Below are 13,497 nucleotides of genomic sequence, written 5' to 3'. Positions count from 1 at the left end.
GGTTACACTGAGGACACTGTATTCGGGTAATTGAAATCAATCAAATGTATTTATAATGCCCTTACATCAGCTGATATCTCAAAGTGCTGTACAGAAACCCAGCCTAAAACTCCAAACAGCAAGCAATACAGGTGTAGAAGCAGAGTGGCTATGAAAAACTCCCTAGAAAGGCCAGAACCTAGGAAGAAACCTAGGAAGAAACCATCCTCTTCTGGCTGTGCCGGGTGGAGATTATAACAGAACATGGCCAAGATGTTCAAATGTTCATAGATGACCAGCAGGGTCAAATAATAATAATCACAGTGGTTGTCGAGGATGCAACAGGTCAGCACCCCAGGAGCAAATGTCAGCTGGCTTTTCATAGCTGATCATTCAGAGTATCTCTTCCACTCCTGCTGTCTCTAGAGAGTGGAAAACAGTAGATCTGGGACAGGTAGCATTTCCGGTGAAGAGGTTGCGGGGGGGGGTGACAGAGTCTGCGTCTCTCACATGAATAGGCAGGCCATTCCATAAATATTGAGCTCTATAGGTGAAAGCCCTGCCTCCAGCTTAGAAATTCAAGGGACAGTAAGGAGGCCTGCGTCTTGTGACCGTAGCGTATGTGTAGGTATGTACGGCAGGACCAAATTGGAAAGATGGGTAGGAGCAAGCCCATGTAATGCTTTGTAGGTTAGCAGTAATACCTCAAAATACGCCCTTGCCTTAAAAGGAAGCCAGTGTAGAGAGGCTAGCATTGGAGTAATATGATCAAATTTTTTGGTTCTAGTCAAGATTCTAGCAACTGTGTTTAGCACTAACACTTTATCAGGGTAGCCGGGAAGTAGAGCATTGCAGTAGTCTAACCTATAAGTGACAAAAGCATGGATTAATTTTTCTGCATCATTTTTGGACAGAAGGTTTCTGATTTTTGCAATGTTACGTAGATGGAAAAAAGCTGTCCTTGAAACAGTCATGATATGTTCATCAAAAGAGAGATCAGGGTCCAGAGTAACTCTGAGGTCCTTCAGTTTTATTTGAGACAACTGTACAACTAAGATTAATTGTCAGATTCAACAAAATATATTTTTGTTTCTTGGGACCTAGAACAAGCATCTCTGTTTTGTCTGAGTCTAAAAGTAGAACATTTGCCGCCATCCACATCCTTATGTCTGAGAAACAGGCTTCCAGGGAGGGAAATTTTGGGGCTTCACTGTGTTTCATCGAAATGTACAGCTGTGTATCATCCGCATAGCAGTGAAAGTTACATTATGTTTCCAAATGACATCACCAAGAGGTAAAATATATATAGTAAAAACAGTAGTGGTCCAAAAACAGAGCCTTGAGGAACACCGAAATGTACAGTTGATGCTGTAACAAAGGCTCCTTGTTCAGCAGGGTGTCAGACAGGTACTTCCTATCTCTCTTTCGCTCTCTGGGCCATGCAGAATCACTTCCTGCAGCTGTCAGTGGGGCTGTAGCTTAAACATTCAGTACACAGATTCCACAGGGGTCAAAGAGCAGGGCACGCTGGAATCACCTGGGACACGTTCAGTAGGCAAACATTGTGGAACTCTAAGATATATAAATATTTTACGTAGAACAAACATGTCTCTCAGCTCTATTCACAACATTTTGAAACACTCTTTCCAGACAGAAATACTATGAGTAGTGATTTTACAGGAAAGGAGGTGCTAATGTACCTTCATTCAATCTAAATGTGAAGGTAAACTCAGTTGGATTTTATCCACTTGGTATTGATTTGACATGGTAGCAGCTACTGTATTACCCAACATTATTACTCCATAGCTACGCCACACTTCCTTAACTAGTCAATAAAACAAGCACCACCTCTTTTACAATAGTATTTCAACAGTAGAATATGAAGTGTTCGAAGAAGTCTAACCGGGGCCAAATTCAGTAGGCAAAAGTTGTAGAATGTTGCAGATAGAAATGTCATGAATAGAGCTGAGAGACATGTTTGTTCTACGTAAAATATTTCTATCTTAGAGTTCCACAATGTTTACCTACTGAACATGTCGCAGGTGATCCCAGTGTGCCCTGCTCTTTGACCCCTGGGTAATCTATGTAATGAATGTTTAAGCTACAGCTCCACTGACAGCTGCTGGAGGTGATTCTGCATGGCCCAGACAGAGAGAGAGAGAGAGCGGGAGAGAGAGGAAGTGCCCGTCTGACACTGCTGAACTAGGAGCCTTGGTTACAGCACCGCATGGCTACACTACACATACTACAGGCTATTCTGGTCCAATAAATCAACACATCCGTATAATATTTTGAAGCTTAAACGGCTTGTATAAGTGAGAAATCCAACTGTTCAAGTCGTAGCTGTCTTGAATATGCATCAATGAACAATGTAAAAGTGACGTTATTGCTAGTTCCCTGTTTTCACTTTGCCCAATGCCATTGAGTTTGCTCCTGTTGTAGACACAACCTTTCCTACCAACTGGTTTGTGAACTGTGAGGTATTTCATGCTTGTCCTGACATGCCTTGAACGTTTCACGACGGAACAGAACAGTATGCTTTGACCGTGGTACTCCTTTTGAATATTCCCACGGTCGCCATTGTAGTTGTATCTAGCGTGCACAACTTGGTTGCCCAAAAGATATCAGGACTTTTGTCAGTTAATAAAAATATATGAATCTTTTATACTTTTCAATGGGTCTCACCCCATGGTGTCATAACTTTCAGTTCATAGCAGTACAGTAAGAGCAAACAACTTCATCTCGAGACCAAGTGGCCGGATAGTCATGGTCTTTATTCTCTGTATTACAGCCCATAATATCACTCATTGTCTTCAGCCAGAAGGTTCCTGCTTGTTACATGAGTAGCTGTGTCCTTTGTGTGCCCTGGCTCCAGAGGGCGTGGTCCACTGACATTGTTCTTTCCTGTTACTTCCTGTAACGTAGATGACTTCCTGCCCACCATGAAGACCCCGCCAGGCCTCTTGGGTGAGGAGGCTGCCAATCTGCCCGCACCGCAACAACGCGCCCCCCTAAGCAACTTCTCCCTCAAACATCCTCTGATAGAGATTCAGTAGGTGAATTTATTTATTTTTCCCGCCTATCTTTACCATTCATTTGGCATTGAGGCATATGACTGGACCTGTACAACAGATGGTATGGGATACTAGGGCTGGGAATTGCCAGGTACCTTCATGATACAATATTATCATGATACTTAGGCGCCGATACGATATGTATTGCGATTCTCAAGATTCTATCTGTATTGCAATTCGATACTGTGATTTTTATTACGATTCAATGTTCCAAACATATTGCTCACCATATGTCTGCTGCAGAGGGACGAGAGAGAGAGACATGAGAAAACAATCAGTCATGCAAATAAAAGTGCTGGGGGAAAAAACTATGACGGTTTTGGTGCAGGTACAGCCAACTAGCGCAAAAGTAACATTGTGATATTGTCAAAACGAAATGATGATGCATCTTCAAAAATATCATCCCAATATGTAACTGTGTAGATTTTCTTTTCTCCATCACTTTGGGATACGTTGTAGTGGTTGACAATTGACTTGATATTCATCGAAGTTATTGATCGTAGACAGAACCGTTTGTGGCTATGTGACTACAGGTGTTTGTCCTCTGCCAATCGAACATGTCCAGATTGACTTCATAGTGAAAGTGACTTTGAGATTAATGTTTTTTTGGAGGACTTGTACCTTAATCGCTTCATTATAAAGGGATTGTTCTAGTAGTAGGTTTACACTAAGGCTGACACTTGGGGGTGGAGATGTTGGCGTGCATGCTTATGTGTGTGTGTGTGTGTGTGTGTGTGTGTGTGTGTGTGTGTGTGTGTGTGTGTGTGTGTGTGTGTGTGTGTGTGTGTGTGTGTGTGTGTGTGTGTGTGTGTGTGTTCTCACACATGCGTGCTGCTCCTACAGGAACTCGGTGCACAGTCTTTTTTACAAGCGGTCCTCCCAGGAACTGAGTCGGAGTGTGTTCCATTTGGAGGCGCCTCCTCCTTGGACCCCCTACCAGACAGCCCAGGACAGGCTTGGTATGTCCCACACACACCCTAGCCTCTGGAGATGTTTTCTAATTCACTGGCATCCTTCTGCCCTCTGTCGGCAGCTGATTGAAATCATACAGAAGGATCAGGTTTTCTCATTGTCTGATGGCATAATGTCATCATTGCTCGAGTAACATTGTCATTTTTTTCTCATCTAACCAAAGAAACATTTTATTTCACAAGTTGGTGATCTCACAGTCCATAATAACCACAGAGCCATAGCTAACCTCCATGCCCTCCTACAGACCCTAGGACTCCCGTTGACCCCCCGACTCCTACCACCCCGCTGCTGTTGGCGGACCCTGCGGGTGAGCGTTCCCCAGGGGAGGGCAGGTCGTTCACATGCCCGTCCCCGAGGACCAGGAGGAAGACGAGGGGCAGCTCTGCCACCATGCCCGCTGCGCTACGGGAAGCTGCTTCAGACAAGACTACCCGCCTTCAGCAGGAGAAACACATGCTGGCTGAGGAGGTCAAGGCCCAGAAGGTTGGAGCTAAGACCAAAGCTGTGCCAGATCTAATAAACCTCCAATATCTTACAAAGCAATGCTTGATTTCCAGCCTGCCCTTATCCACTCTCTGACGTCTAGAATATGGCGTATTGATTGGTTTGATATGCCTACAAATATCTTGAAATTCAATGTATTCCTTCTCATTTGAATCTGTGCCAGACTAGATGGACTAACCTCACTATTCACCTCCCATCCAGGAGCTGGTGTGGCTTCTCCACAAGGCCCTTGAGGCGGCTCAGCTGGAGAAGCGGACCTGCACGGAGTTCCTGGCTGCCAAGTGTGAGCAGGAGCGTCTGGAGCTGTTGAGGCACCGCGAGCGCCAAGCCGCTGACCTGCAGGGTCGTCTGGAGGAACTGAAGGTCGAGGCGGAGGGTCTGAGGGCGAGCTTGGCCCAAAGGGACGCCCACGTGGCCGAGCTGAAGGAAAACGTCACCCTGATGATGGCGAAGAACAACTCCAAACAGGAGGTGAAACCCATTTTTGGTGTCTGGTCTCGTATTCACAAAGAGTCTCATAGAAGGAGTGCTGATACAGGATCAGTTTAGCCTTATCGAGCACAATGATTATGTGGACAGTGGGGACCTGATCCTGGATCAGCACTCCTACTCTGAGATGCCTTTTTGAATATGGGCCCGAGTTGTATTTGGCTCCAAGTGTATACACTTCATGATATGATAATGTATGGCATCACTGCCTAATAATATCATATTTTCTGATGTTATCCCAGGTGATCCTGAAGCTGTCAGAGCAGGTGGCGGCCTGCATGACCGACCCAAGACGCACCATGTCCACCACTAATGGCCTGGAGGCCCTGACCTTCCACCAGCTGCAGGAGGACACTGAGAACCTCAAGGTTGGTTTGTGGTTGGTAGGTAGTAGGTCAGTCCAACACCAGAGATGGAATCAAGACTGAAGACCAGCCTCGATACCAAGACCAGGAGCCTAATTTATAAATGTTGCATACTCACAAAATATGCCCCAAAACATGCGCGTGCCATTTTTTACGTAAAAGTTGGCATTTATAAAAACTGAACTTGATGTGAGAATGTGCTTATCCACCCACAAACTTTAGACCATGTATACGCACAGTTTCCAGTGGTTGAAGTATTGCATTGCAAGAAGGCAAAGTAGCCTATTAGCCTTGTGCAAATGGGGAATATATACTGAATGTACAAAACATGTCTTTCCGTGACATGGACTGACCAGGAGAATCCAGGTGACAGCTATGATCCCTTATTGATGTCACTTGTTAAATCCGATTCAGTGTAGATGAAGGGGAGGAGACAGGTTTAAAGAAGGATTTTTAAGCCTTGAGACAATTGAGGCCACATGGATTGTGTATATGTACCAATCCGAGGGTGAATGGGCAATACAAAATATTTAAGGGCCTAACCGGGTATGGTAGTAGGTGTCTGGCCCACCAGTTTGTGTTAAGAACTGCTACGCTGCTGGGTTTTTCATGCGCAACAGTTTCCTGTGTGTATCAAGAATGGCCCACCACCCAAAGGACATCCAGCCAACTTGACACAACTGTGGGAAGTATTGGAGTCAACATGGCGACTTATTTATAACAAAAAAAACAGGTAGCTAAATATAATAACTACATGCAATTATCTTTGCATTCTAAAATAATTAGAAAGTTATTTCTATGCATAATACATTCCTCTTTTCTGACTGATGGTTTCATACGTGCGAAATAGCCTATAGGCCTACAAGTTAGGATAGGCTACTGTTCGTTCCGTCTCTCATTTAACGGGACCCACTTCACAGTAGTAAATTGATCGGCTACTGGCATTTAAAGTATTTTGCTCTATGGGATCCGATCGAAGCGCAGTGTCACGGTAGAACTGTACGGTTCACCTTTTCCATTGACGTTTTGTAGGCTACGTCTGACTACTGTAATATCACATTTCTCGAATAAGCCTAGACAGTATTTAATTTATAAACATAATATATACATCACAACCATTGCACCTTTTCTGGCCATGAGTTCATATTCCCGAAGTATCCATTTAACTAATTACCATGCGCATCTCTCATTTAATTTGGCCTATTAGAGGCTATTATAATTTCAGGTTTTTGCTCTATGCATCCAAAAGGGAGCGTGGTTTATAACATACAGGTGAACAGACAGTTGATATTTTGCATTGAAGTGTATTGACTACCACTGGTACAGCCAACTGTAGTTTAGATTTTTTTTCAGAATGGACAATTGTTTTTGCACATTTAGGTTCAGGACAAAGTAAATGCAAAACACTATGGAATTCAAACTATATGTTTACAGGTCCACAACAATTTGCAATTGTTTTTGTGTTTCAGAAACGGTCAAATGACAACGCAAAAGAAAACGACATTCTGCCAACACCTCCAAAGACATTTGATATTTCCTTTAGATATAACGTTGGTCTAATTCCAATACTTCCAAAGTATACAGCAAATAAGGGTGTTATTGTCACTCTAAAAGGTGAATAACGGGCGCTATTCAGGTGGAGTTATAATGCGCGTTCATGCGCCAACAGGTTTACGACAGATCTGATTTATAACCAGAAACATGCGTATGCCGTGCTCCCACGTTTAGAAATCTCAATTTTCGTACGTGGCAGTCTTCAAAAAGATCACACGCAGATATTTAGTGTCAAATTTACGCAGCAGTTATAAATGAGGTGCCAGAACATTTGAGTCTTTTTGAATATAATCTCTATTCTCTGGTCCAAAAAAACGTAGTTGTAGTACAAATATGAATTATATTTCTTTGCTTATTTAAATGGCCTTCACCCTGCCCTTCCTCTCACTATTAATAATTCTCACACAGGATGACATTGAGGCCTACAAGATCCAGAACAAGTTCCTGAACTCTGAGATCTACCAGCTGACCAAGCTATGGCGCAACAGTTCAGAGCAGGAGAAAAGCCTTATGGTAAAGGTGGGTCTGCCTTGTGAATATGGGCGCTACTCAGTGCCAAATACATCGGCATGTGCTGTTGAAGTGGGTTGTGCTTAAGTGAAACACTGAAGGACACTACAGTTGATTGAATCGGGACCTCCGTCTCGGTCTTAGGGTGTGCTTATTTTGTGTTGCAGTGTGCCTACCTGGAGGCCCGTAACTGTCAGATAGAGAGTCGTTACCTGGGTGTACTGAGGAAGCTGCAGGAGAGCAAGGCTCTAGAACCGGGCCAGCGGGAGGCTGTGAGGAACCTCATAGAGGACGCACTGAAAGGAGACCTGAACGACGTCCTCAAACTCAACCCTGTTAGGTAACGGGCCCTGGCTCAATACTCTGAACTGGCTTCCTTTCCTTGTCTTTTTGTCTTCTCTGCTTCACTACACTGATAGATGACAGGACCAACCTCTTTTATTTATTTGTATTCTTTATTCATACAGGCGTTCCTTTAAAGATTTACAACAGTCTCTTAAGGGGGACACCTTGTTACAAGAACACATTAAATCACCAATGCAGTCCCACAATGAACAAAAATGAGATTACTATCAGTAGTCAATGAAGGCTTAAATCATCTAAAAACAGTGAATGAACACTGATCTCCATTCCTCAGGGAGCACGACGAGTACGGCTTCAAGATCATCCCGGACTATGAGGTGGAGGACATGAAGCTGCTGGCCAAGATCCAGGCCCTGGAGATCCGCTCCCACAACCTGCTGAGGCAGGAGGCCGGGGTCAAACCCTTGTTGGACCGCTGGGCTCAGTACCTGGGCGGCCGCCTGGCCGATGACCTCTGCCCCTCCCCGGAGCTCAAATTCCTGCTGCGGTGTGGCGTGCCACGGGAGTACCGCCCACGGGTGTGGCGCTGGGTGGTAAGGGCACGCACACGCTCGCTGAGGGAGCGCCACCCGGATCGCTATGAGCAGGTGGGTGCTAGTGTATCAGGCTAGTTCACTTCCTTACAATGCATCTCTCAATTTCAGAATCTTTCTCCATCTGTCCGTCAGTCTTTCCATCCATCTATCTACATGAAATCCATCCATTACTGTTTCAGCTGTGCCAGAAGAGCCTTACGTCACCCCACCAAGCCTCCAGACAGATCCAGTTGGACCTACACCGCACGCTCACCACCAATCAGCGCTTTTCCTCGCCCTCCAGCCCCACTCTGCAGCAGCTCCAACGAATTCTGCTAGCTTTCTCCTGGCAAAATCCCACCATCGGTTACTGCCAGGGCCTCAACAGGTACTTAAGACTCCCTATATCAGTCAGCAGTGTGTTCAATAAATATTAAATCTAGAGAAATACTGGCACCTAATGTACGAAGCTGTAAACTGATATAAAGTGCAGACTCCAAAACAATGTCAAATCAAATTTTATTTGTCACATGTGCCCAAATACAACAGGTGTAGACCTTACAGTGAAATGCTTATTTAAAAGTCCTTAACCAATAATGCTTTAAGAAGTTAAGTTAAAAAAAAATGGATACTGGTTAGTCAAGGTAATTGAGGTAATATGTACATGTAGGTCGAGTTAAAGTGACTATGCGTACATAATAAATGGAGAATAGTAGCAGCGTTAAGGGGGGGGGGGGTGAAAACAGTCTGGGTAGCCCTTTAATTAGCTGTTCAGGAGTCTTATGTCTTGGGGGTAGAAGCTGCTAAGAAGCCTTTTGGACCCAGACTTGGCGCTCCGGTACTGCTTGCCGTGCGGTAGCAGAGAGAACAGTCTGACTAGGGTGGCTGGAGTCTTTGACCATTTTTAGGGCCTTCCTCTGACACCGCCTGGTATAGAGGTCCAGGAAGCTTGGCTCCAGTGATGTACTGGGCCGTTCGCACTACCCTCTGTAGTGCCTTGCGGTCGGAGGCCGAGCAGTTGCCATACCAGGCAGTGATGCAACCAGATGCTACCAACTCAGTCAATACTATCTTCTCAATTTAGGGAAGCCTGATTTATAACAATTTAGAGTTTTTTTGTGAAAATCTATGATTTTAGTCTAGAAATGTGCATTTTCCTAGATCTGGCTACTCAGACTAGGCTGTAGATATACCATACAAGCTTTCAGACTTCAAAACAATCTTGACAGAATATCCGAGGGCAATTATGATATTGGCCTGTCCCTCCCCTTTCAGGCTGGCAGCCATAGCTCTCCTGGTGCTGGAGAGTGAGGAGGATGCCTTCTGGTGTCTAGTAGCTGTGGTGGAAACCATTATGCCTCAGGACTACTACACCAAAACACTCATAGCCTCGCAGGTAATGATCTGGCTCGAAGGAGCAAAATATGTGATTTTAAACAACTGTATAGATGTGTAAAATAATTGTCTATAGTTCTCTGTAATACAAATATGGGAAGTGGTGCTTTTAGTGGGATTTAATCAGTTTTAGTTCTGCATCTGTTCCAAAACATGGAACTGAAACTTTTAAATTGCGCATACATTTCATGAACAACGTAATGAATTCAACAACATTGCTCATGTCATGCCAATATCTGTTGTCGTCTGCTGTGACTCAATATGACATGGTGTATGGGTGGATGTTGCAGGTGGACCAGCGTGTGCTGAAGGACTTCATGGCGGAGAAAATGCCCCGACTGACAGCCCACTTTGAGGAGCATAGTGTGGACGTGTCCCTCATCACCTTCAGCTGGTTCCTGGTGGTGTTCGTTGAGAGCCTGCCCAGCGACATCCTCCTGCGGGTGTGGGACGCCTTCCTCTACGAGGGCACCAAGGTACCGCGCTTAAGAGAGACTAGCGCCTGGGCCGAAAGGAAATTCTAGCCCATGGTTATTCAAATGTGGGTCCTGTCTGCAGTATGACTGGTTGTTAACTGATTGACAAAGTTATATTGATTGTTGCGGCAGTTCTAATGTAAACGTACATGCATGGTTTTGATCCAGGTGATATTTCGGTATGCCCTGGCTCTGTTCAAGTACAAAGAGGAGGACATCTTGAACATCCATGACAACGTGGAGATCTACCAATACCTGCGCTTCTTCACCAAGACCATCTCTGACGGCAGGTGAGAGGTCATTAAAGATCATCCAAGTTCAAACTATGGAGGCTGTGTTCTGAAACAAAAGCCACTAATATTAGATGTTTCTCTAGTGGGATAGGAACCACTATAGTAGAGGTCTTAAACTCCTGGAGGGCTGGCGTGTGTGTTTTTGTTACAGCCCAGTACACCTGATTCACCCCTAAGTGGTTTGTGAATGATTCCACTAAATCACATTTAGCTTGTCCTTTTTGAATCCTGTTTAATTGTTGTATTATCTATATGGTTTGTGCTTTTTGCCCTGTACCTACTGAGCCCATTCTTTTTCTGCTGCTCTGTTTAGTCGGAGTGTTGCTGGCAGAGCATATGGAATAGCTATTTGCTGTAGGCCGAGACGGATGCTCTCATCATATATAAGTCAGATAGCTCAGTTGTCTCAGCTATGGGCTCAACACATGGGAGAAAATGAGGCTATACAGCCAGATGAGTGCATTGAGGGCAGCATTCACAGCAGTCTCATATCTCCAAACAAAGAGCAGATACTATTATCTCTGTCCAATGCATGCAAGTAAAACATGTGTGAGAGGGCTAAGTCTGGTGTTAGGGCCATTCAGCTTATGGAGTATTTTGTGTCTCTGCTGCTTACATAGAGTTCAATTCTGTGGTTTCTTTGTATGGAAATAAGCAGGCTGAGTCATCTTGGGCTTGTCTGTCTCCTGCCTCACTTTACTCTGTTCCCTCCAACAGGAAACTGACCAACATAGCCTTCAGCGACATGAACCCGTTCCCCATGAAGCTGTTGAAGAACCGGCGTGTGCTGCATCTGGAGCGCCTGCAGGGGGAGCTCAGAGAGCTGGAGGCCCAGCAGAGGGAGTTTGTCACAGAGAGCGCAGAGCGTAAGGATAAGGACCTGGACACTATACTTGTCAGCGAGGACGATGAGGACCTGTAGAGACTCTGGACAGAGGGATGGATCCTGTGGAACTAATGGCTCTAATGGTTTTGGAGTTCTAGACTATATACAGCCATCTGATTATGAATGGCCCTGCCGGTACAGATATGACCCACCCAAAGCTCTGGTCCAAGACCTATTTTTTTAACTGTTTTTTATGGTCAAGAACACTACCTGACCAACCTCATTCTCTCTAGATCATATAATAGAGTGTACATGCACTGCAATAGGAATTAATGCAAAATACACAATGTACACATTTGCGCACTTAATTTAACTACAGTATGTATTTCAACGAGCATATGTCACATAGATCTTTATTTGACATGTTTCACTCGTTTGTCAAAAGGCACACTCCAGATTTTGGGTTGCAGCATATTTTGTCCAAATGCAGGATACTTGTGTGTTACTGTTTTTCATTTAGTTTTCCTGTCATTTGTGTATCACAACAAGATGTCAACTTTATGTATAATGTACAACTACGACAGTCAATGACAAATTTAATTTCTCCAATTTATTACCTTGAAAAAAAAAACAAATATACATAAATATAAAAAACAAAACATTGCCCAATGTTAAACAACCTTACTGCAGACATTTCTAAAAGCTGTTACACCAGTTAAACTGATGTTGCCTATCCAGAACAGTATCTCTCATTCCTGTGTGACAAGAATAGACATGCAGTTTGTTTCCAAGAACGAAGAAGAGGTCGACTAACATCTCGAAAAACAGTGGCTTTGTTGCTGAGTAAAGCTATTGTTCTATCTGTTAAGTCACGTGGAGCTAATGCCGTAATATTCACACCCTACAAAGATGGCTCGCCCTGAGGAGCGAGGGAAAAACAGACAGAAAACATGCAATCGTCTATGGTCCATCGTTTTGAGTATAGGTACTGGCTTTTACAATACTGGCTCTTACAATACTGGCTCTTCCTTCTCAGTAGTAGGGCATTCTGTCCGCGCTAATAGAAGCTGACAAATCAGGCCTTGCGTCTCGGCTATTCGCAGAGCAGTTAGCTTTACTGTCGTGTAAAGAAAAAGAAACCAGAACACCGTCTCTGTGTGGTTCAGTGTCTGATTTTTCCCGTTGTGTGCATCAACTGGTAACGTTAAGAGTTTGGCAAACAACGCTGTGGGTTATGACTGGGTGTGTTCAATGTACAAATCAGACAAGGCTAAGTGAAACAGTCCCTCGGTCAAAGTCTTGATCTTCTATGATGGGCACATAGTCGTATGAAAAAAGTTTGGGCACCCCTCTTGAGGCTGCATAATAATTTACTCTGTCATCGCAGAAAATGATCAGTGGCATGCCATTCATTTTCTAATAAAAGCTGGGTACTGGGGTAATGTCCAGACAAAGATTTTTAGTGTAGCAATATTAAGTTATTAAATCAGATGTGAAAAATAGGCTATGCAAAAATGTGGGCACCCTTGTCATTCTGTTGATTTGAATACCTGTAACTATTTAGCACTGATTAATTGGAACACACAATTGGTTTGGTGAGTTCATTAAGCCTTGAACTTATATAATAATATATGCCATTTAGCAGACGCTTTAATCCAAAGCGACTTACAGTCATGTGTGCATACATTCTACGTATGGGTGGTCCCGGGGATCGAACCCACTACCCTGGCGTTACAAGCGCCATGCTCTACCAACTGAGCTACAGAAGGACCACACTTCATAGACAAGTGCATCCAATCATGAGAAAAGGTATTTAAGGCCAATTGCAAGTTGTTCTCTTTGACTCTCCTCTGAAGAGTGGCAACATGGGGGCCTCAAAACAACTCTCAAATGACCTGAAAACAAAGATTGTTCAACATTATGGTTTAGAGGAAGGCTACAAAAAGCTATTGCAGAGATTTAAGCTGTCAGTCTCCACTGTGAGGAACATGGTGAGGAAATGGAAGACCACAGGCACAGTTCTTGTTAAGGGCAGAAGTGGCAGGCCAAGTAAAATGTCGGAGAGGTGAAGGATGGTGAGCGGTCAAAAACAGCCCACAGACCTACAACATCATCTTGCTGCAGATGGTGTCACTGCATCGTTCAACAATTCAGCGCACTTTGCACAAGGAGAAGCTGTATG

General features: G+C 44.2%; 1 protein-coding gene across 6 annotated transcripts in view; it reads left to right on the top strand.

Moving 5' to 3' along the window:
• The window catches only part of tbc1d2 (TBC1 domain family, member 2), a 28,307-nt gene extending 16,329 nt beyond the window's left edge, over positions 1-11,978 (top strand). For all 6 annotated transcript variants that reach the window (XM_046295620.1, XM_046295619.1, XM_046295617.1 and 3 more), the window contains 13 exons: positions 2,905-3,031; positions 3,897-4,012; positions 4,270-4,508; positions 4,731-5,000; positions 5,261-5,386; positions 7,346-7,456; positions 7,615-7,787; positions 8,085-8,397; positions 8,526-8,713; positions 9,601-9,721; positions 10,011-10,196; positions 10,365-10,486; positions 11,207-11,978. In XM_046295620.1, coding sequence (XP_046151576.1) covers positions 2,905-3,031; positions 3,897-4,012; positions 4,270-4,508; positions 4,731-5,000; positions 5,261-5,386; positions 7,346-7,456; positions 7,615-7,787; positions 8,085-8,397; positions 8,526-8,713; positions 9,601-9,721; positions 10,011-10,196; positions 10,365-10,486; positions 11,207-11,411 — 2,297 coding nt within the window. In that variant the 3' untranslated portion in view covers positions 11,412-11,978. The remainder of the gene's footprint in view (positions 1-2,904; positions 3,032-3,896; positions 4,013-4,269; positions 4,509-4,730; positions 5,001-5,260; positions 5,387-7,345; positions 7,457-7,614; positions 7,788-8,084; positions 8,398-8,525; positions 8,714-9,600; positions 9,722-10,010; positions 10,197-10,364; positions 10,487-11,206) is intronic.
• Positions 11,979-13,497: the final 1,519 nt, after the last annotated feature.

The sequence above is a fragment of the Oncorhynchus gorbuscha genome, linkage group LG13 (assembly GCF_021184085.1).
Source record: "Oncorhynchus gorbuscha isolate QuinsamMale2020 ecotype Even-year linkage group LG13, OgorEven_v1.0, whole genome shotgun sequence".
NCBI lineage: Eukaryota > Metazoa > Chordata > Actinopteri > Salmoniformes > Salmonidae > Oncorhynchus > Oncorhynchus gorbuscha.
This window is presented reverse-complemented; position numbering and strand designations above follow the sequence as displayed.